A 21,903-nucleotide genomic window follows, 5' to 3' on the forward strand; every position below is an offset into this window, starting at 1 on the left:
CTCTCTGAGGATTAGACTCATGTCTGACTTCTTATCCAAGGGCATGAAGTTCGGCATCTGTGTCCAGTCAGGTGTCTGAGATACTTCTGGGATTGATCTCATGGCAGATATTCCTCTCAGACCTCCTCTCATTGCAATTAATGAGAACTACAAGACAGACATTGCAGCTGGCACCATTTTTTATTGGGTCACTAAGGTCATTCTGAAAGCCTGCTATCAGGGCCAAGAGACATTAGCTGCTTGATTCTCAGAGCCCATGAAATGCAGGCTATTTGCCACTTTGCAGCATTTCAGTACTGTTCTTGAGGCAACCTTCATCAATTTCTGTCTCAAGGATTTCTGTATGACCATGGCTCATGGCTCCAAGTGGATTTACTTTTTTGTGGCTATCACAGCTGTTACTGTTTTTAGGGTGCCCCATGCGAACCAGTAAGGCTATGCCCTCTTCCTTTTACTTTTCATTCTGCACCATTTTGACATGGTACAGTCTTTTCGTTTCATTCTGTGAAGAGTGATCGGGCTGCTGCTCGGAAGAACTATTCACCAGATTCCTCCAGGTCTGTCAGTTATGTGTCAAATGGTTTTCATTTCCACTCTGTCAGTCCATCGGGGTTTTTTTTGTCTTTCCCTCAACCTCCCTCCCTCAACAGTTTCTGTAAGGATTGTTTTAGAGACGCCATTTGATCTTGTTACAAGGCCATATCAGCATAGTTAACTTTTCTGAACCTTTCACTTTCGGAATTATTTGTGATTTTTGCAAAATAATCACCAACCTAAAGAAAAACACTAACAAAAAAAGAAGAAAACAAAAAGCCCCAAAATATGTCAAAGTGTATGTTTTCTTGAAGGAAAATGAATGTAGGATATAGTTATCATACATTTGATGTTGACAAAATGAGATAATTCCCAATCAGGCGATGATAACTCAGATTTTTAGAACAAAAAACACACAAAATATTCTAGAAAAAAAGAAGGAAATTCAAGTTTGTTTATTTTATGGGTGGAACTGGTGCTAAAATATTAGCAAATTAGACACAAAAACCAAGTGTAGTTATATTGTTTCCTCCACTCTCTTGTTGCTTTAAACATAAACACTTTACCTGAGCATTCACATACAGCCACACACACAGCCTCCCACCAAAACACTCACATACCCACAAACACTATCAGACAACAATATTACAACACAAGAGCTCACTGTAAACAAATTTTGGCTTAAAGCTTTCATCTCGAGGATTTCATAGTAATGAAAAACCCCAAAGTGAAGGTTTCAATCTAAAATATTGGGCTTTTTCTATATTTCTAACATGACTCCACCCCCATCCTGTTGATCTTGTAGCATGTAATCATCATCAGGTTATCCAGAATAACTTCAGTTGATCAACAACAACATTACTTTAATTTTCTGTCACATTTTCTTAGTTGCTATTGTCAGTGTCGTGCAAAAAATCAGTCAAAATTTGAGCTACCTCTTCTGTACCATAGGTCCTGGCAGCCATGTTAACACATTCAACATCTTTTCGCTTTACAAAACGTGAAAAATACATCAAAATCGAGCCAAAACTTGCTGAGATATTGCTTCGAACACGCATCAAGGCAGTTGCCATTTGCAAGGAAGTAAGCGTATTCAAATGAGTGGCTTGATGGTTGATGATGCACTTACCCCTAAACTGTGCATACATGTCTGTGGTCGGAAGTGAAAGGCTTGACTGATGTCAGCAGATCTTCATTTATGGCTTGTTGCACTTGTTCATTGGTGATGTTATCAGTGTACCTGATGTGTAGTATCTTGTGACAACACCTCATTTCCATGGCTTGAATTCATCTTTTGAAATCCGCTGCGAGAGTCCATGTCTTGCATGCATACAGGAAGATGGAATACACCAGTGTACGCAGGAGTCTGATCTTTTGTTTCATGGAAATGTTGCCATCCTTTCACACAGGTTTCATTTGATGCTACAGTATAATTATGAATCAAATTAGAGAGTTTGTATTATACTCCATTTTGTTAAATATACGTACAGTGTCTACTTAAATCTCAAACTCAAATGCCCACCCTTCCTTTGCAGCTGCTGTTGCTGTGGTTCTCATTGCTTATTACTTGTTGGCCACTGAATGGCTATTGAATGCAAAGGGCTTTGAATTGCACTGATTGGCTGAGCAGACAACAGGTCTGGTAGAGGCATCTTAGTACTATTTTAGCCGCTAGTTTTGCCGTTCGTTTGTATTTAGTATCTAGTATCATGCTGTATAAATATTTTTTTCATTATGCTATATTTCTCATAATCCTTTAATCTTCTTTACAGAATTTATTATTTCTTCTTCCTTTTTCTCTTCTTCCTCAGTTGCTAACGAGTGATGATTGGTATTTCTAACCCTTTCTTAATATTGTGTTTGACATGGCTGGCAACAGTTTGAACACCAAAAGGTAAACTTTTATTGTTCTTGATTTATTAATAATTATGAAATGAATTTTACTTCTTTTTTTTATTAGCTGGCTGTTCTGGGTTGGCTTTTTGTTCAAGTATAGGACTTTCATCCCTCTTTGACTTGCATGTTTTTTACATTGTTTCATGTATTGTAATTGGTTTTCTTTTATCAATTACTCTAGTAAAAGGCATCAAATTGTGAATGATTTTTTAAAAGCTTGGTATTCAGTTTAACTGATATGTGGACACTGATGTATGAAATGCTTCTCCTTTCTTCTTTTTTCTCCCAAATGATTGTGTTTAAATGAATGGAAGGGATTTGAATCCACAGAACTTTTATAGCACTGATTTGTTGCAAACAGGGAGGTGGGGAGAAGATAAGCATTTTAACCTTAGGAATTTATCACTGTGTACCCCTGCGTGCATCAAATGGTTCCCTTGATATTTTATAAACAAGTCAATGATTAAAGTGTGATGGATATGAAATAAAAATGTAATCAAGTAGATTACCAATGATGATATGGGAATTTTTTTTTCAATGATTAAGGTATGGTGGATGTGGAAGAAAATTGTTGTCAAACTTAACAAATGATGATTGATAATAGAGCAAGAGACAAAGCTTTCATGGCTAACATGGGATTCCTGCTGTACCACAACAAAACAGAAAACTGATGGTGGAGGGGGCTTGGGGTAGATGGGAATTGGTGTGTACCAGTACATAACGATCCAAATTCTGTTTTTGCTCACCATCAGAAGTGAGTGTTTGTTAGTTCAAAAGTTGTGAATTGGAAATGGGGCAATTCTGTCATAAGCAGCCCCTACAGATCGGTATATTATTGTTTTACGATCATAATATAGATCTGTCAAAGTTTCAGGAATTTCCTGTCTTCTTCACATCTTTTTTCTTTCTTTTGAAGTAATGGTGGAAGTTGACCACTTTTTTTTACACTTAAAAATCATCACGATATGCACTTTTGTAGTGCGTCTTCGAATTAACTGACAAGTTGTGGTCTGAAATTCAGATTTGTTGCTTTTTGATGGTCGTTCAGGGACATTAACATAATCTTCTTCTTTGTTCGTGGGCTGTGATTCCCTTGAGCTGTGGTTCACTAATGAGTGGGCTTATGTGTATGACTGTTTTTACCTCTGCACAAATCTTTCTTCAAATGAAATTTAGCAGCCTCCATCTCCTTTCAGTTATATGTTATCATGAATTGTCAAAGTTCAAACCAGTTATCTGTTTTCATCTTCTTGACTTTGATAGATTGTAACAAGATTGCTAAACACATTTTCAGGTGTCCTCCCGAAACCTGGAGGGGGGTCAAGCTGGTGTTCTCTTGACCCCCTCCCGGGGGGGGGGGGGGTCACTACCTTGTCGTGGTCGGGAGGCTTTGTGGCCAGTGATCGAGCGAGCTATGTCGGCGGGGGCATCAGTGCTTCTGGGGGTTTACTGCTCTGGTCCCAGGTCTTAATTGACAGCCTACATAGCCATTGTAGCTGTTCGGGCTGAATAAGTGGTGGTTTTCATACTGATGCCCCTGATAGGGCTTCCCATGCCGAACAGGTCGTGAGTGAGGCCCAAACTAAACGTGACCCACTGTCCTTTTCGCTATTCTCTATTCTTCTTTTTACCGCCTCTTTTCTGTCCTCAGCTCCCCATCAAGCCTTCTTTTCCACATTCTTTTTTCTCTGTGGCCTTCTTCAGGCCTGCTGTGTTTGCCGTGCGGCGCGACCTGTGATGGAGGGGAATGAGATCCTGGGGATTGAGAGAGCACGCTGTTCTCAACACATCCCTTTGGCTCGGACCTCTCCTAAGACAGGCGGCACACATTGGCCCGTGTGTGTCAATCAGCTACCCCTTCGTGGGGCTGGGTCAAGACTGGCAGTTTGGAGGCTAGTGAGGATAACCCCCGTAGTGCTCGGTTCTCTGTCCCCGGGAGCTGGGCATGATCGGGGGGGAACACGTTGGAGCTAAGCTGTTAGTCGTATATCCCTCCCGAAACCTGGAAGGGGTCAAGCTGGTGTTCCCTTGACCCTTGCCCCAAAGTTGGACCCCATGGTGGGTGGGTAAGGGAGGGATGAATATACAATTATTAAAAAACATGAATTCCAAACAAATACACCCCCCTAAACTTGGCAAAAGAAGGAGACCAGGAACAGACGACTCGGACTCTCATTCGGAGGTCGGTGAGATCTCTGGATTTTGGCCGTCGTGGCTTGTGGTGGAGGGCACTGATGACGACAAGCCCTTGTCGGCTCTCAGCCCCTTCGCTATCCAGAAGGGCTTCCAGTGTCTGGCGGGATCACTGAAATCTATCAAGAGGCTGAGGAGCGGAGCATTTTTGGTGGAGACAGAGTCTAAAAGGCAGACACAGCTTCTGCTCAAGGCGACCACTTTTGTGGATAGGGCGGTGAGGGTTTCCCCTCACAAGGGTCTGAACTGTTCAAAGGGGGTCATCAGATGCCCGGAGTTGAGAGGAGTGTCTTAAGCAGAGATCAAGAGCGAGCTGTCCTCTCAGGGAGTGACTGATGTTTACAGGGTGACAGTAAAGAAGGGGTCGGACAGAGTCCCGACCAATACAGTTTTCCTCACCTTCTGCTGCCCGAATGTCCCCAAGGACATACGAGTCGGATACCTGATGGTGAATGTAAGCCTGTACGTGCCGTCCCCTCTAAGGTGTTTCAAATGCCAGAAATTCGGACACGTGCGGGACCGATGCAAGGAGGAAGAGGTGTGTGGCACCTGTTCAAAGGCGGCGCACCAGGGCGAATGCGTCAGTCCAGCCTGTTGTGCGAACTGCGGAGGCGGCCACCTGTCCTCATCAAAAGACTGCCCCGCCTGGAGAAAAGAAAAGGAAATCCAGAAGGTAAAGACGGAGAAGAAAATATCATTCTTTGAGGCAAGAAAACAAGTGGAGGCCGCGTTGACTAAGGCGTCTTACGCCTCTGTCATCAGACCCAGGATGGTGGACGTCGCGGTCCAGACGACGTCCACAGGGACGCAGACGGACGACGTAACTACCTTAATAGAACCGTTGGCCTTGGGTGGAGGCGCCGTGTCCACCCCTTCCCATCCTGTACGGCGGTCCTCAGGGGCTGCTGGGCGGGAGCGGAAAGCCTCGGGCGGAGGCATGTTGTCTGCCTCCCGTCCCCCCCCCACCCCCTGGCCCCCCTCGCCCCGCCTCTCGTCTGCCTGGCCCTCGGGCTGGTGGGAGTGGCCAGAAACCCCCCGTACCTCCAAAACTCAAGGAGGGGAGGGTTGCGGCCTTGGTGGGATCAGGAAGAGCCAAGGTGGTGGATATTCCGGCTTGGTCGGAATCGGAAAAATTAAATTCCAAAAATAGGTACTCGATCTTGGCCGACCTTGAGCCACCGCAAGCAGAGGAGCAGGGGCTAGCGATGGAATAGGCTGCTGCTTTATTATTTTTAACCTTTTTAATGGCAGTGATCCACTGGAACATCCGGGGGTTCTACGCCAATTTCCAGGAACTTCACTTGCTTTGTCGTGCTTTGAAACCTTCAGTGCTGGTGCTGCAGGAGACTCTGCAAAGAGATGGTAAGGTTTTATCTCTCTCTGGTTTTAACTCCATTTTTAAACCCGCTCAACCAAATCAAGAGGGATTGACGGGAAGTGTCGCTCTTTTTATACGCAAGTCCCTTTTATACAGTACAGTTCCTTTAAGCACCCCTTTACAGGCGGTGGCAGTCAGAGTCACACTTGAGAAAACCATCACTGTCTGCTCTCTGTACCTTCCTTCTTCCATCCGTGTTCTGAGGCAGGACCTCATGAACCTGGTCGACCAGCTCCCACGACCGTTTCTACTGTTGGGCGACTTCAATGGACACTCCCCGCTCAGGGGAAGTGAGATGACATCAGCCTGAGGTCTTCTCTTGGAAAACCTTCTTTCCGATATGGACTTGTGCTGTCTTGACGACAAGTCTCCCACTTACCTTCATCTGCCCTCTGGAAAGCTCTCGTGTTTAGATCTGTCGGTCTGCGATCCATCGTTGGTCCTGGACTACAAGTGGAAAGTGCACGACGATCTGCACGGGAGTTACCACTTTCCTGTCGTCCTCCGCCCCACAGATGGAGAAGGTGACTCTCTGCCTGACCGCCTGAACTATGACAAAGCCGACTAGGGAATTTTTACCATGAAGATAAGAGCGGAGCTGCAGGAAGAAACAGTATTAAAAAGCAAGGACCCTGCTGACACTCTGACTCGGATCGTTTTAGATTGCGCCAAAGCAGCAGTCCCATCGTCTACCTCCAAGCCTGAGATGCCAAGAACGCCCTGGTTCAACGCGGAATGTCGGGAGGCCCGTAAGTCTCGGAAGAGAGCGCAGCGACGCGTCTTTCGGAGACCGGAAACCGATAGCATTCGAACCCATCAACAGCTGACGGCGAAAGCCAGGTATGTTTTTAAAAAGAGCCAGAGAAAGTCATGGAGAGATTTTTGCTCTTCCTTAACCTCCAACACACCCAAGAAGAAAGTGTGGAGGGTTTTAAAAAAAATTAAGGGCAAAAACGTCTGCCCAACTTTCCATCACCTCAGACTTTCAGACGCTATGGTCACAGAGAAGAAAGCAGTTGCCAATTTGCTTGCCTCCACAATTGAACAGAACTCGAGATCTGCTAACAAATCTGCTCGGTTTCTCAAAACCAAAAGCCTGACAGAAAAAAACACCCTGTAACTTGTCTTTCGACAACACTGAGAGTTACAACCTTCCTTTCACTATGAATGAACTTAAATCTGACCTTCAGACCTGCATGGATTCCTGTCCAGGAATGGACGAGGTCCATTATAAACTCTTAAAACATGTTCCCGAAACCTGTCTGGACACCCTGCTCAAAGTTTACAACTACATCTGGATCACAGGCTTTTTTCCACCCTCCTGGCAGAAAGCCCTCATAATCCCGGTGCCAAAACCGGGAAAAGACCCCTCGAACCCCTCCAACTACTGCCCAATAGCACTGACCAGCTGCATCTGCAAACTGATGGAGAAGATGGTCAACGGTAGACTGATGTGGAAACTAGAGACCGATGGCCTTCTGGCGAAAGAACAGTGGGGTTTCCGCAAGCATCGTTCTACCGTTGACCATCTGGTTCGTCTGGAAACCACTGTAAGAAATGCCTTTGTAAACAAACAGCATGTGGTGGCCATATTTTTTGACTTGGAAAAAGCTTACGATACCACCTGGAAATTTGGAATCCTCTCGGACCTGCACAAGCTCGGCTTCCGAGGACACCTGCCCCAGTTCATCCACAATTTTTTGCAAGACAGACAATTCCAGGTGAGGGTCGGCACCACCCTGTCTGACATTCATGAGCAGGAGCTGGGTGTCCCGCAAGGGAGCATTCTGTCGCTGGCTCTCTTCAGCATCAAAATTAATGACATCGTTCAATCCGTTCAGAAGGGATCGGACAGCTCGCTGTTCGTGGACGATTTTGCCTTGTATGCAACTGGCAGCACGTATGCCAGCATCCAACGATGGCTTCAGCTCTGCGTCAACAAAACCAGTGTTGGGTAGAGGAGAATGGCTTCACCTTTTCGTCCTCCAAAACTGAATGTATTCATTTTCATAACTTTCGCCAGTTCTATCCGGACCTTGAAATCCGTCTGGGAAAATCCACCATCCCGGCGGTCAAGGAAGCCAAATTTTTAGGGGTCGTCTTTGATCAGAGGCTGAACTTCCTCAGCCATATCAAACAGCTGAAAATATCTTGCCAAAAAGCCCTGAACATCATTCCGGCTCTGTCCAACCGCAGACTGAAGCTGACCCTAAATTATTATTTGAAATTGTTTTCTGAACCTACAAACCCTGTTTACGACGCTGTATTCAACAACCCTTTCGACAAGAAATTTAAAGACAACCCAAACTGCATCCCTCCTCTTGGACTCCGCATTCAGCCGCACATAGAAAATGCCGATCTGGATGTTGATGGCATCTCAGATTTCTCCAAGTTCCCCGACAGCCCTCCGTGGACCTTTAAAACACCTGAGGTCCGATTCGATCTGGCCTCGTACCGTAAAGACTCCACCAGTTCTCTGGCCTACAGAACTTACTTTTCGGAACTCTGCCACAAATTCCCCACTTTTCAAAGAATCTTCACTGACGGTTCCAAGTCAGAGGACGGAGTCGCTGCATCTGCGTTCTGTCCCGCCTTTCCTGACCGGCCCTCAGCAGAACACATCCTGTCTGACAGCTCCGTGTACACTGCGGAACTGACTGCACTGGTTCTGGTGGTAAAAATGGTTCTCTCTTTGAAACAAAAGAGATTCATGATCTTTTCCGACTCCTTGTCAGCCCTGGAGGCGATCGCCTGCAGGAATATCACTCATCCCAAACTGCTGGAATTTTATGAAGCTTTTACTCTCGCAATGAAGAAAGGATACGAGGTTGTGTTGGCCTGGGTTCCCGGACATGTTGGCATTAGTGGTAACAAAAGGGCAGACCTGCTGGCCAAGAACGCTGTGAAGAAAGAATTATCCAGATCCTTTGTACCATACACAGACATGAAGCGGAAGGTGAACACTTATGTTAAGGATCTTTGGCAAGAGGAGTGGAACACCCAGACGGACAACAAGCTCTTCCAGATCCGTCCAGACCTAAAAGAGACCCTCCCTTCAGGAGTGAAGAACAGAAAGGAGGAGTCTGTGCTGTGCAGACTGCGTGCGGGGCACACTTTTTTTACTGATTCTTACTTGTTGAAGGGGGAAGAGGCCCCTCGATGTATTCCCTGTGATGAGCCTCTCACCGTGAAACACGTGCTCCTTTACTGTTGGGATCTGCATGACGTTAGGCACAGACATTACACGGCGGTTTCTTTGAAGACTTTGTTTCGTGATGTCCCTCCGTGGGCGCTGATGGACTTCATAAAAGAAGTGAACATTTTTAACCAGATTTGAAGGTTTTAAACTATGGAAGTTTTTTTTTAAACTTTGGAGTGGAAAGTTTGAAGTGGTGACTCGTTTTAATTGTTTTTTTTTTATCCTTGTAGTAGTTATTAACGCGGCGATAGCCTTGAGATGGCCTTAGTGGTTGGCGAGGCTCTAAGCACCATAATTTCATTTCATTTCATTTTCATTTTCAGGTGTAATATACAAAATACCCTGGACCTGTCAGCTTCCTTCAGCAAAATCATGACTGGCTGATGAGACATGTTCTTCTACTCCTAACAGTGCAAATTGAGGTCCATCACTCCTGCCCCTCCACTCACTCATGACAGAAAGTTTTCTCCCTTGCTTTTCCCCACAGACAGCCCATTTGTTAGGGTTAGGAAGAAAATCACAAAAAATACAAAACATAAAGTAACTGAATGAAACTCACTGTACTTGACCCACTGACCCCTCTCCTCACGTCGTGTGTACACCTACCTCCCTCCCTGTTCACTGCCCTCCAAATCATGAGTCACCTTTTTGCTGGTGGCTTTCTTCACTGCAGATACTTTATTCAAAGTCTTCATCATCCTCGTCGATGTCAGAACCTTCAGTTTGAAGCATTTCAATCACTTCAGCAGCAGTAAAAGCTGCTGTCCTGATCTATTTTACTCAAAAAATTTCCACTTCTTTCACCAGTGACGTCATTTACGATACGTATGCAGATTAGCTTGTCATGCAAGGTACCGAAGTCATTGGCTTGCCGGCAAGAATGTTGTTACGGAATCTCATGATGAAACTTTCAACTCAACCCTTGACACATTCACAATGCCCGGTGTAGCTGCAGTTGTTATACTACCCCATGAGGAAAACGTGGAAAAAATTTTAATTGTCGAAACCGCTATAGTGTTTCGTTGTCCGGAACCGTGTCTTACGTCAGGAACGCTATAGCGTTCCATCGTTCATTTAAAGACGGCCTTCCCCCAAGAAAAAGGCTACTCATTGTTGGAATCTGTGAAAAAGCACACACATCTTTAAAAACTACTGATGGCTCTCTCCAAATAATGAAGTTGGCCTCTGTTTTGATAACCTGGAAAAGTACTGAAATGCACATGCGTAGAGAAGTTAAGTCTGACTGATAAATTCTTGACGCCAGCCCAAGAAGATTTATTGATTTAGATGGTCATTCATGAACATTATGCAGCAAGTGATGAGGCGTCTACAGAAATTGATAAGGTTTTTTTTATTCAGATCAGCATGGTGATTGGATGTTGACAGGAAGTGTTTTGCCAGAAATGAACATAGATTTAATGGCATGGGCAAACAAGACTTTGGTAACCAGGGATGATATGATGCTGAGTGGTAATGTTGAGCCAAGGAGGCAATTTCAAATGTGTACTTGGTATGCTTTCATTGTAGCAGACCATGAAGAACATGAACGAAAGTAAAAAAGGCACATAATTTGAAAATGCTGCCATGCCTTGGGCTGGATACAGTGTATCAAACATGGAAAAACAAACTGGAGGTGTGGAAGCAAGTTACAGAGACAAAACCACAAAAGCAAGCGTTGGCCATGACATTGACTTAAAGTTAACTGAAACTGGACAAGCAAGATACTGCACAACTAAACAAGAGAAGGTAATGAGCATTTTGTTGACAGCACTCGATAGCCTTTTTCTACAAGATGAAGTGGACTTTCCATACTCAGCATATTCAGAATTTGAGAGTCTGAAGAAAGCAGTAATTGATTCTGCAAAACATTCATATGGAGTCAACAATAACTGATCATGACATGCATTCAGAAGGAGAAGGAGATAAAACTGATGGCATAAGTAATAAAAAGTGTTGATTAAGCTTATTAAAGCCAGTATAGCTTATTTTATATGAAGATATTGATGATGGAACAAAGCAAAAAGGAGAAGAAAAATATGAACACAACAATTGGTACAACTTAGAGTGCCTTGAACCAGAAGAAAATGAAGGGCAACGAATATCAGTGGACTTAACCTGTTTAGTGCCTACAAGACGTCCACTGAGGTCCTGCACAGTGTCACCACAGTGCCTATAAGACGTCCACTGATGTCCTGCACAGTGTTACCACAGTGCCTATAAGACATCCACTGATGTTCTGCACAGTGTTACCACAGTGCCTATAAGACATCCACTGATGTCCTGCACAGTGTTACCACAGTGCCTATAAGACATCCACTGATGTCCTGCACAGTGTTACCACAGTGCCTATAAGACGTCCACTGAGGTCCTGCACAGTGTTACCACAGTGCCTATAAGACCTCCACTGATGTCCTGCACAGTGTTACCACAGTGCCTTTTAGACATCCACTGATGTCCTGCACAGTGTTACCACAGTGCCTATAAGACATCCACTGATGTCCTGCACAGTGTTACCACAGTGCCTTTTAGACATCCACTGATGTCCTGCACAGTGTTACCACAGTGCCTATAAGACCTCCACTGATGTCCTGCACAGTGTTACCACAGTGCCTTTTAGACATCCACTGATGTCCTGCACAGTGTTACCACAGTGCCTTTTAGACATCCACTGATGTCCTGCACAGTGTTACCACAGTGCCTATAAGACATCCACTGATGTTCTGCTCAGTGTTACCACAGTGCCTATAAGACATCCACTGATGTCCTGCACAGTGTTACCACAGTGCCTATAAGACATCCACTGATGTCCTGCACAGTGTTACCACAGTGCCTATAAGACATCCACTGATGTCCTGCACAGTGTTACCACAGTGCCTATAAGACGTCCACTGATGTTCTGCTCAGTGTTACCACAGTGCCTATAAGACATCCACTGATGTTCTGCTCAGTGTCACCACAGTGCCTATAAGACGTCCACTGAGGTCCTGCACAGTGTTACCACAGTGCCTATAAGACATCCACTGATGTCCTGCACAGTGTTACCACAGTGCCTATAAGACATCCACTGATGTTCTGCTCAGTGTTACCACAGTGCCTATAAGACATCCACTGATGTCCTGCTCAGTGTTACCACAGTGCCTATAAGACATCCACTGATGTCCTGCACAGTGTTACCACAGTGCCTATAAGACATCCACTGATGTCCTGCACAGTGTTACCACAGTGCCTCTAAGACATCCACTGATGTCCTGCACAGTGTTACCACAGTGCCTATAAGACATCCACTGATGTCCTGCACAGTGTTACCACAGTGCCCTATAAGACATCCACTGATGTCCTGCACAGTGTTACCACAGTGCCTATAAGACATCCACTGATGTCCTGCACAGTGTTACCACAGTGCCTATAAGACGTCCACTGATGTCCTGCACAGTGTCACCACAGTGCCTGTAAGACGTCCACTGAGGTCTTGCACATGACCATGTGAAGAGAGCATGGAAAGGGGGTTTGCCTCATACGTAATAAAGGTGTCAAAACTTTGTCTAGCAAAGACAGTGATCTCAGTGGATTTACACAACTTTGTTGGTTTGTGCAAATGATTATGGACAGGTATAATGATAAAGATGCATCTCTCTTGACTGATGAGACGTTCGAGCACGAAGACTACGGCAATGACAGTGACGGAACTGACGTCAGCATTCAAGACTGATCAATCTGTTATAGCAGACATAAGTTTTGAGCAGATGACAGTGACAGACAGAGATATGGGTATGCATGTGGTTTAGTTTGGGAGGGGAGGAGGAGAGGGAAAGGAGTGGTGTAAGACAATAGTTCCCAGGCCAGTCAGAGGTCATGGAAATGGGCGTGGCTATGGTCGTCAGAGAACTGTTGTCACTGATTACTGTTGTGGTCTGGACAACAGCCAACAATCATTGATTTTCATTAAACCCAGGGTTGAAGGTGATAAAGATGGGGAAAATGTGTTTTTATTTTTTCACACTGTTTGTCACTAATCAGAAGACAGACTTGGTCACAGAAGAAGCGAATTGACATGCACAGCAGATGATTTCTGTTAGCCCATGTCCAGCATGGGCTGAGTGAGTATCATCAAAGAGCTTCTTCCTAAGTAGAAGAAAGTTCCTCAGTGTTACAAAGCTTGGCTGCACAGTTTCTGAGGATTGATTAACCCTTTATATTGATAGAACCCATGTTTGTCATTGTCAGGACAGTTATTCACTGGATGGATGGAGAAGAATTACTGGGTACAATAGCATGCCATGTGGATGACTTCATCAAAGAAGTTTGAACAGTCATAACAGGAAATTAGAAAGGCATTCAAAGCTGGAAAAGAAGAAAGAATGTACAACATTTCAGGATATTAAAATGGAACTGGTCTCAGATGGAAGCACAATTTTTCTACATCAGAACAAACATGGAAACAGCTTGGAACCAACACAAACTGAAAAGAACAGAATGCAGCAAAAACAAGAGAATACGAGTACTGATGAAAAACAGGCCTACAGATCTAAAGTAGAACCGATATTGTGGATAACATGCCAAAGTAGACCTGATGTATGTTTGATGCTTGCCAGCTTGCTTCAATTACAAAAGATGGAAAAGTGTATCACTTGATTGAAACAAATAAGGTAATCAGAAGGATGAAGTCAGAAAAAGTTGCCCTGAAGTTTATCATTTGGGATCAGGAACATTGAAGTTGCTGGTTTGCACAGATGTTTCATTTGGAAATCTGAATGACAATGGAACACAAGGTAGATATATTATTTTCGTAGGGGTAACTGAATGTTTGTGTGTTCTTATATTAAATGGCACTGACATATCAGGATGATATATTGACAGAAATAGACAAAGTATCAGAGGTGACAAGACTTTTCTGTGAAACCTATATTGAGAACATAATGTAAAAGACATAAAAATTGGTTATTGTGTTGATAGCTTGAAAAGACTAGATGAAATTGAATCAAAACAATTCAGAGAATTGCATGACAAAAGCTCTAAAGAGAATGCAAAACGACAAGAATCCAGGCACAGATTGGACTGTAAACTGCTATATATCTGCTTCACTTTTCAGAAACCACTCTTCTCATACTCTTTGTCCTTCCAGTGAAAAGCTCATAAAAGTTTCAGAATGTAAAATAAGATGCTTGGGGAACATGGTTTTAGATTTACTACCCCGAAAATTTGGAGCTCACTGCCATCCAGTCCATGTAACACTTCAGTTCTGAGAATTTAAAATTTTGCCAAGTATTCTCTTAGCCATGTTACAGGCCATATGTTTCTAGATGGCTGTTAAACAGTGCACAGTACAAGTGCATGATTTGTGTGAGTGGAGCAAGTACATAAACATAAAACTGAAATCGTAATTATCTTCCCACAAAGACTTTGCCTCTCAGTCTCTTCCTTCCTCAGTCTTTCTCAGTGGCACTAACATTCCTCTTTCCTCTTCCGTCCATAATCTTGGTGTCATACTCGACCAGTCTCTTTCCTATCAGCAGCGTGTTGCAAATACATGCAATTGTGTCACTTTGAAATTTGCAGAATTGCATCCATTCGTCATCTCTTGACTGAAGAAACAACTAAAACTCTCCTCTGTGTATTTGTGCTGTCCCACCTGGATTATTGTAATTCCCTGCTTGTTGGTTCACCCAGCTACCTCATTGCTAGGCTTCAGAAAGTCCAGAACCATGCTGCTCGTCTTGTCTTTCGTTCCTCTAACTTTGATCACTTCTCTCCTCTTCTTCATGCTTTACACTGGCTGCCAGTACAAGAAAGAATTATCAACAAAGTCATCTCTCTTTGTTTCAAGTCCATCGAGGCTTCTGGTCCACAGTATCTTTCTGATCTCATTCATCCTAACATACCCTCACACCAGCTCCAGCTCTGTTTTTCTTCTGACACCGCCTGCTTAGGATCCCTCCTGTTCGAACTAAAACGTATGGCCAATGCAGTTTTTCATACCAAGCTCCCATTCTTTGGAATCAATTCCCTCAGGCCTCTCCATCACTTATCTTCACTGCAATCTTTCAAATCTAGTCTGAAGACCCACCTTTTCCCCTGAATAAATCTCAACAGTTATCCCTTTCCAGTATGTACTAAGATGACTGTCAGTAAGTGAGTGAGTTTTGAGTTTCAGAATTTGTTGGTTGTATTTTTGATTGTGTACTATTTATGAACGTGTGGTATGACGTGTGTGTGCATGCATGCATGCTTGTGTGTGTTGTGTATGTGTTTGGGTGTGTGTGTGGAGGGGGGGATAAATAATTTGATGTTTTATATCTTGTGTTCAATTTTTCCTTTTCAATGTTCACATGTGTATTCTGTTTGTAAACACTTAGGGCTTGTTGTCAATTAGTTGGAAATGCTATTAATGTTAATAATAATGAATAATTATGCGAGATTGTGTGTGACATAAAATTATTCATTAATATTATTATTATTTTAGCCTCCCTAACATTGTATGTAGTATTTCCTCACATGATGCAAGCATTGTTCAGCAGATGCTGGTAAAATTTCATTTTAAGAAACAATTTAAGAGGAAACTGAAAGCTTGCAACAACAAATTTACAGAATCTAGAGGGAACATGCTCTTCCTTTATCTTATTCTATTTTGAATGGTAAAATTTAGTTTACTTTTCTCTGCATTGGCGTTTTAGTATTGATTTGGTTTCATGAAACTTTTTGTTCCCTGATTTATTTTCCTTTGATTTGAATTTATATATCTTCTGTCCATCTTGTTTGTACCTGTGTAGATACTGGATTCCTGTTGTCTGTTCGTGAGTTAACTTAAATGTTATTGATATTTGTCAAAATATGGTCAGTGTGCAAAAAATGTTAATGAATCCAATTCCAATGTTACAGACTCAAATATAATTGCACAATGCTCATTAGGTTGGTATTCTTTTGTTGATGATAAGAGTCCTTTGATTTTGAAAAGCAAAGACAATCTGACCCTCCTCCTATGATGTTCCAGGGTTTCCCTCTGTAGAGTTTTGCAGTAGCTCGGTGTAAATTATCATGGTCACTTCAGATGAAATGGCACAAAGGTATGATTCTTTTACTGTCCCCGATGCTCTTTAAAGTGCTGCAGTTTCATGGTGTGTCCATAATACCTTTCTTTATTTTTGCCCAGACTTCAGGATTTTCTGCCATTGTGATCTAAAGAAGGACTTGAAGAACTATGGTGCTGTAAGAAGTTAAAGAGCATGCGCTGAAGGGAATCCCTGGGATTTTTTATATATAACTGGGTTAACTGCCTTAGTGCACGTGGGTGTTTTGATAAGATTACTTTACCTTCAAGGTAAACTGTATCCACGGATCCCAACCATGTCAGAGGTAACGCCTCATGGCAAAATGAATTTTGTCTTGAATACCACCCATGACTGGTTCCTAGCAAATGGCCATACTCCTATTTTGTTGGTTTACAAATGGTTCAAATATCATTCCACTCATTTGCTTGATTTCTACTTCCTTGGTTTGATCATTGCTACCTTCTTGTTTTGGATCATATTGCTCACAAACTGCTCACACATTGTTTTCTTGATAGTGGTCTGCATCAATTTGACGTGGTGTAAGTGGATGTTATGTTGCTGGTCTTGTTTTCCCATTTGCAGCCAAACTAACACAACTATCTTTTAAGACTTCATTTTCCTGTATGACTGCATGGTGATCAACTAATGCAAATTTTTTGTTTGTCTACTGAAATACATATTTCATGAACTCAACAATCAGCAAAATTTCCTAAGATCTAAGGACATCATTTTCATTATTTGCCTACAGAATGAAAAATTTGGGAACAGATGGCAGTCGATGCCCAGGCCAGTGCCCAAGGTCCATCCTCTCAAGGTATGAATCCTGCTTCTCAGTTTTCTTGTGCTAGCATTTTGTTTGTTAGTTTTTGGGGGGGAAAAGGGGGGTTTTTAGAGAAGGTGAAGACAGGTAGAAGGTTTTTTCAGAAGAGAGCTGCAGCCGGGCAAGGAAACCTCGGGAAGGCGGTCCCCAAATTTTTTTTCCCTTCTTTATTCTCTCATTCTCCAGACCAAAATTTTTCTCTATTTGTCTGAACCCCGCTCACTCCTTATATTCTTTTCCGGGCCGAACCGAAAAGGGCCAGCGCCGGGGAAAGCGACTAAAAAAAACCGGGCCCTCCGCTAGCCTTGGGGGGCCAACCTTGTGTTTTTTTTAAAACCAAAATTTTAAGCGGCTTCTGATTTGGGCCCGGGGAAAAAACCAACAAGACATTTTAATATTTCAAACAAAACAACAAAGACAGAAATTTTCTTAAAAAAAACCCTTTTTTCTAAAAAAATAATGTAGTTAAAAACTATAAAAAAAAAAGGTCACAATGAACGAGTTTTTAACGAGTTCATGTTTCATTTTGGGTACTTTTCAAAAAAATTTTAATAGTTCGCGATATGTAATAAAAAGCAACATTTTAAGCAAACTGAAAATCCAAAATTTCCCCCAACTATAAAAAAAAATTTATCTAAAGAATCTTTTTCAACAGTAAAGATTTTTTAATTTTCAAAATTAAAAGAAAACTAAAGGGAAACAGCCCCTGTGCCCCGGCACCATTTGGGCGGTTTTTTTTGGCACTTGTGATCGACAATGAAAAACATTATGTACTAATCAGATTGAAACAGAAATGCAAACATTTTCAAGACACCTAAAAAAAATGCCCTGGGTATTGTAAAAAAAATTTTTTTGCTCAAATGGGCACTGCCCAATTCCAAGGTTGAAGAAAGATTTTTTTTGGGGGCCAAAAGGGGCCTCAGACTTTTTCGTACCATCCCCCTTCCCTAAAACCCTTAGGTGTACACGGAAAGAAAGTACACGAAAAAAAAAGTTTAAAATCATTTACTTTTTTAATCACAGCCCTAGATTCCAGGGCAACAAAATAAATTTATAAAAAAGAAGGTATTTTTAATTTTTCCCAACAGAGGGATTTCGAAGATCGCCCCAAAAAACTCATTCACATAAATATTAGTTTTTTAAAAAATTATAGGCTTTTTTGGTCAAATGATATCATTACAGTTAGAAGTATGAACTTTCTGAAGTCCCAAAACATAAAAAACGATTTCACATAAGAAAGTGTTTTTAATTTTTAAAAAAATTGAGAAAATATCATACGGGTTTTTCCCGTAAAGGGAGATAACTTGTGGGCCGATTTAAAAAACTTCCTTATAAACCCTTTTGCGATCACAAAAGTCGCCCGCTAAAAACTTGGGCCCCCCAAAAAATCCCTACCAACCCTGCTACAGTTAGGGTTTTTGAATTTTCACATCAGTGCCCCCCCATAATCTCTCTCATTTTATTATTTTTTCACTTTTTTAAAACTTGGGGGCCCCTATCTCACATTTTGTTTGTTATAAACTCCTCTCTGTAGGCTCTCCCTGGTGTAAAGTCCTCCCCGGCAACCTAACATCCAATAGTTTTCTGGAAATGCCCCTGGGTTTTTACTGCAAAAAGGATGAAACCACTGTGTTTTTTGGAGGGGGGGGGGGGGGGACCCGGGGAAATTAAACATGTGGGAGAAAAGGGATGATAAATAGATTGAAAAAAAGTTTTTCTTTGTTTTCTTTTTTAAAAAGGAATTCTTTAGGGGGCGACAGACAATTTTCACAACCCGCACATGCACAAAATTATTAAAACATGGGCTTAATTTTTAAAAGGAACAGGGATAATATCTATCTATCTATCTATCTAGTACTATCTATGTACTATCCCATTTTATCTATCTACTATAAATTTTTGTGTATATGTAAAGTATGTTTTAAAATATCACAGTTTTTCCTATGGAAAAAATTTTTTCGTATTTACTTAAAAAATTGCATTTGATAAGCATAAATAATGATTATCGGTAAATTTGTAATTTGAAAGACAGGAACCCTAGCATTGGGATATTTCCCATTTTTGTCTACATCGCTCATTGACCATGCTGTCCCTTGGTTTTAAAAATCTGTCCCGATAAACCATGCTGTCATTGTTTAAAATCTGTCCTCATTGGGCCAATTTTTTTTGTCAAAGTTTATATCCCGTCTGATTTACCATGCTGTCCCTTGTTTATATCTCTGGGTTTACCATTTTTGTTTTTTGTTTACATCGTCGGGAAAAAACCCTGCGGGCAATTTTTTTACATCTTGGATAAACCCTGGGGTCATTTTTCTAGATCTGTCTCCCTTGACCATGCTTGTCATTGTTTACATCGCAAAAAACCATGCTGTCTTGTTTTTCAATGTCTGGTCAAAAAAAATCCCCCCAAAAAGGGCAAAACTACAACAGTTTCAAAAAATAACCCCACCCATCAGCCTAATCCCACCCCAGCAAGGGTCATGCCAAAAAGGGCCTTTTTCAACCGACTGAAGCGCAAGCAGAAATGATCCCTCGCCGAAAGCAGGCCGGCTTCAAAACAGGGAAAGCAAAAACCGAACAAATTTTTCAACCTCGCTTGCTGTGGGGAGAAATATCTCCAGCAAACCCAAAAAGACCTCTCCCCGTCTTTATTGACTTCAAAAGGCGTTCGACAGGGGGATGGCCCCCGCCCTTTTGGGGGCCCCCATGCACAAAAAAAAACCCCCCCCAAAATCCCTGAAAACATCTCCAAGCCCTACAGAACCAAAAAGAAAAAAGCAAACCCTGCAGTCCCCCTTCAAAGGTTCACGGGTAACTGGGTTTTGAACCACGGTCGGAGGGCAAACAGGGATGCCACTCTCTCCCACTCTCCCTTTTAAAAACCCCTTTTTTAAAAGGGAAAACAAAAGTAAACCCAACCCTGCGCTTTGCCGATGAAAATTAAGGGGCCCGGGAGGAGAAAGAAAGAACTCGAAGAACTCGTGCCAAAACTTTTCAAGACATCCTCAGCCACGGCAGGAATCATGCCGAGAAGACCAAGGTTATGACCCCAAAAACAGCCAAGGCGAACGTCCAAAATTGCACGTAAACGGTGAAAAAAAAGGAAAAAATCCCTCCTTTAAATACTTGGGTTTCCCCTTGTGGGCAAAACGAGGGTTTTGAAAACCCGAGGGCCTGTCCAGAATCGCGAAAACCCACTTTCCGCACTGAGTTTTATTTAAGACTAAATGGAAGGGGCAAAAAAAATCTCCCTCTCGTCCAAAAAAAAAAATAATGCCTCCCTCATCTTCTCAATAATTTTTAAACGCTTGCGAATCCTGGACCCCCCACTGCAGAACTCCCCAAAAAAAACCAGGGCCCGGAAATGAATGCCTCCGCAAGATTTCCTTTAACATTAAAAAACAAAGACCACATCACAAATGAGGAAATGGGAAAAAAAGAGTCCAAAACGCCCTTTTCCCCCTTCAAAGAAACCCGCTAACCACAGTGAAGGAACGCCAAACCCCCGCTGGTATGGCACGTCACAAAGATCAATGCCTAGCCAAAACAACCTGCAGGGGACCGTACAAGGGGAAAGGGGGAAGAAGGCAAACAGAGAAACGGTGGGAGGACAAAAATCAAAAAATGGACGGGCCTTCCATTTTGGGCCCCAACTAAAAGGGGCCCCTGAGGACCGAGGGGAGGTGGCGCGAGCTTACCAGGCAAATCATCCATGGGGCCCCCCCCCCCCCCCCCCCACGGGGCCCCGGTAAAATGGGGAAGGGAAAATAAACCTTGCTGTCATTGTTTTCATCGTCTGATAAACCCCTTTCCCCATTGTTTTACTCTGTCTGATAAACCAAGCTGCAAATTTTTTCATCGTCAGATAAAAACCCTGCCACAATTTTTTTACATCTTTTCTGTTTGGGCCATGCTGTCATTGTTTTCAACTGTCGAAATTTACCAAGCTGTCTTGTTTTCACTGTTGATAAAACCCCGCTTTCATTGTTTACATCTGTGGAAAAACCCTGCTGTCGTTGTTTTAAAATCTGTCTGATAAAACCCTGCTGTCATTGTTTACATCTGTCTCATCGACCATCCTTTCATTGGGCCCACATCTTCTCAAAAAACCAATCCGCATTGTTTACACTTCCATCGGGCCACCCCCGCATTGTTTTCAAAGTCCCGAATTTACCATGCCGTCATTGTTTTCATCTGTCTGATAAACCACGCTTCATTGCTACATCAGTCTGAAAAACCACCTGTCACAGTTTTCATCTTCCCGAAAAAAACCCCCTTTTATTGTTTTTCGCTGTCCTTTTTTGATTTATGCTGTCATTGTTTTTTCATCTGTCCCGAAAAACCCTGCTGTCTTTTTTTACATCTTTGAAAAACCCCTGCGCATTGTTTACATATGTCTTTATAAACTATCTGTCATTGTTTACATCTGTCTGATTGACCATGCTGTTTTTGCCATTTTTTTTATTTCATTAATTTTTACCCATGTCTCTTGTCTAAATATGACAGGAAAAAAAATTTGTCAAGACTGGTGAAAAAATGGCATATGTGCACGCATGCAGTGCACGTGCGGTGTGTGTGCGGCGCGGGCAAAAACCACACACATCTGTACTTGGGGTTTTCTCATAATGGGTTTGGGAAAGAAATGGTTTTTTTTTTCGTTTTTTTTAAAACTTATTTTTATCTATATTTTTTAAAGTGTTCAGACGATGGGGGGCCCTCAAACCAAATATACTGAGAGTTCCCAGGTAGGTCATTAAAAAGCATTTCTTCTGTGGTTTTAAATTTGGGAACGGTAAATGGGGGTATGTGTAAAAGGAAATTAAAAATCTGCTTCAAA

General features: G+C 42.5%; 1 protein-coding gene across 1 annotated transcript in view; it reads left to right on the forward strand.

Annotated features, from left to right (window-relative positions):
* Positions 1–21,903, forward strand: part of LOC143290764 (uncharacterized) — a 107,971-nt gene that overhangs the window by 83,439 nt on the left and 2,629 nt on the right. Inside the window, exons 5-6 of the mRNA XM_076600275.1 lie at positions 2,414–2,428; positions 16,995–17,060. Coding sequence (XP_076456390.1) covers positions 2,414–2,428; positions 16,995–17,060 — 81 coding nt within the window. The remainder of the gene's footprint in view (positions 1–2,413; positions 2,429–16,994; positions 17,061–21,903) is intronic.

This window comes from Babylonia areolata, chromosome 16 (assembly GCF_041734735.1).
Source record: "Babylonia areolata isolate BAREFJ2019XMU chromosome 16, ASM4173473v1, whole genome shotgun sequence".
NCBI classification, from domain to species: Eukaryota; Metazoa; Mollusca; class Gastropoda; order Neogastropoda; family Buccinidae; genus Babylonia; species Babylonia areolata.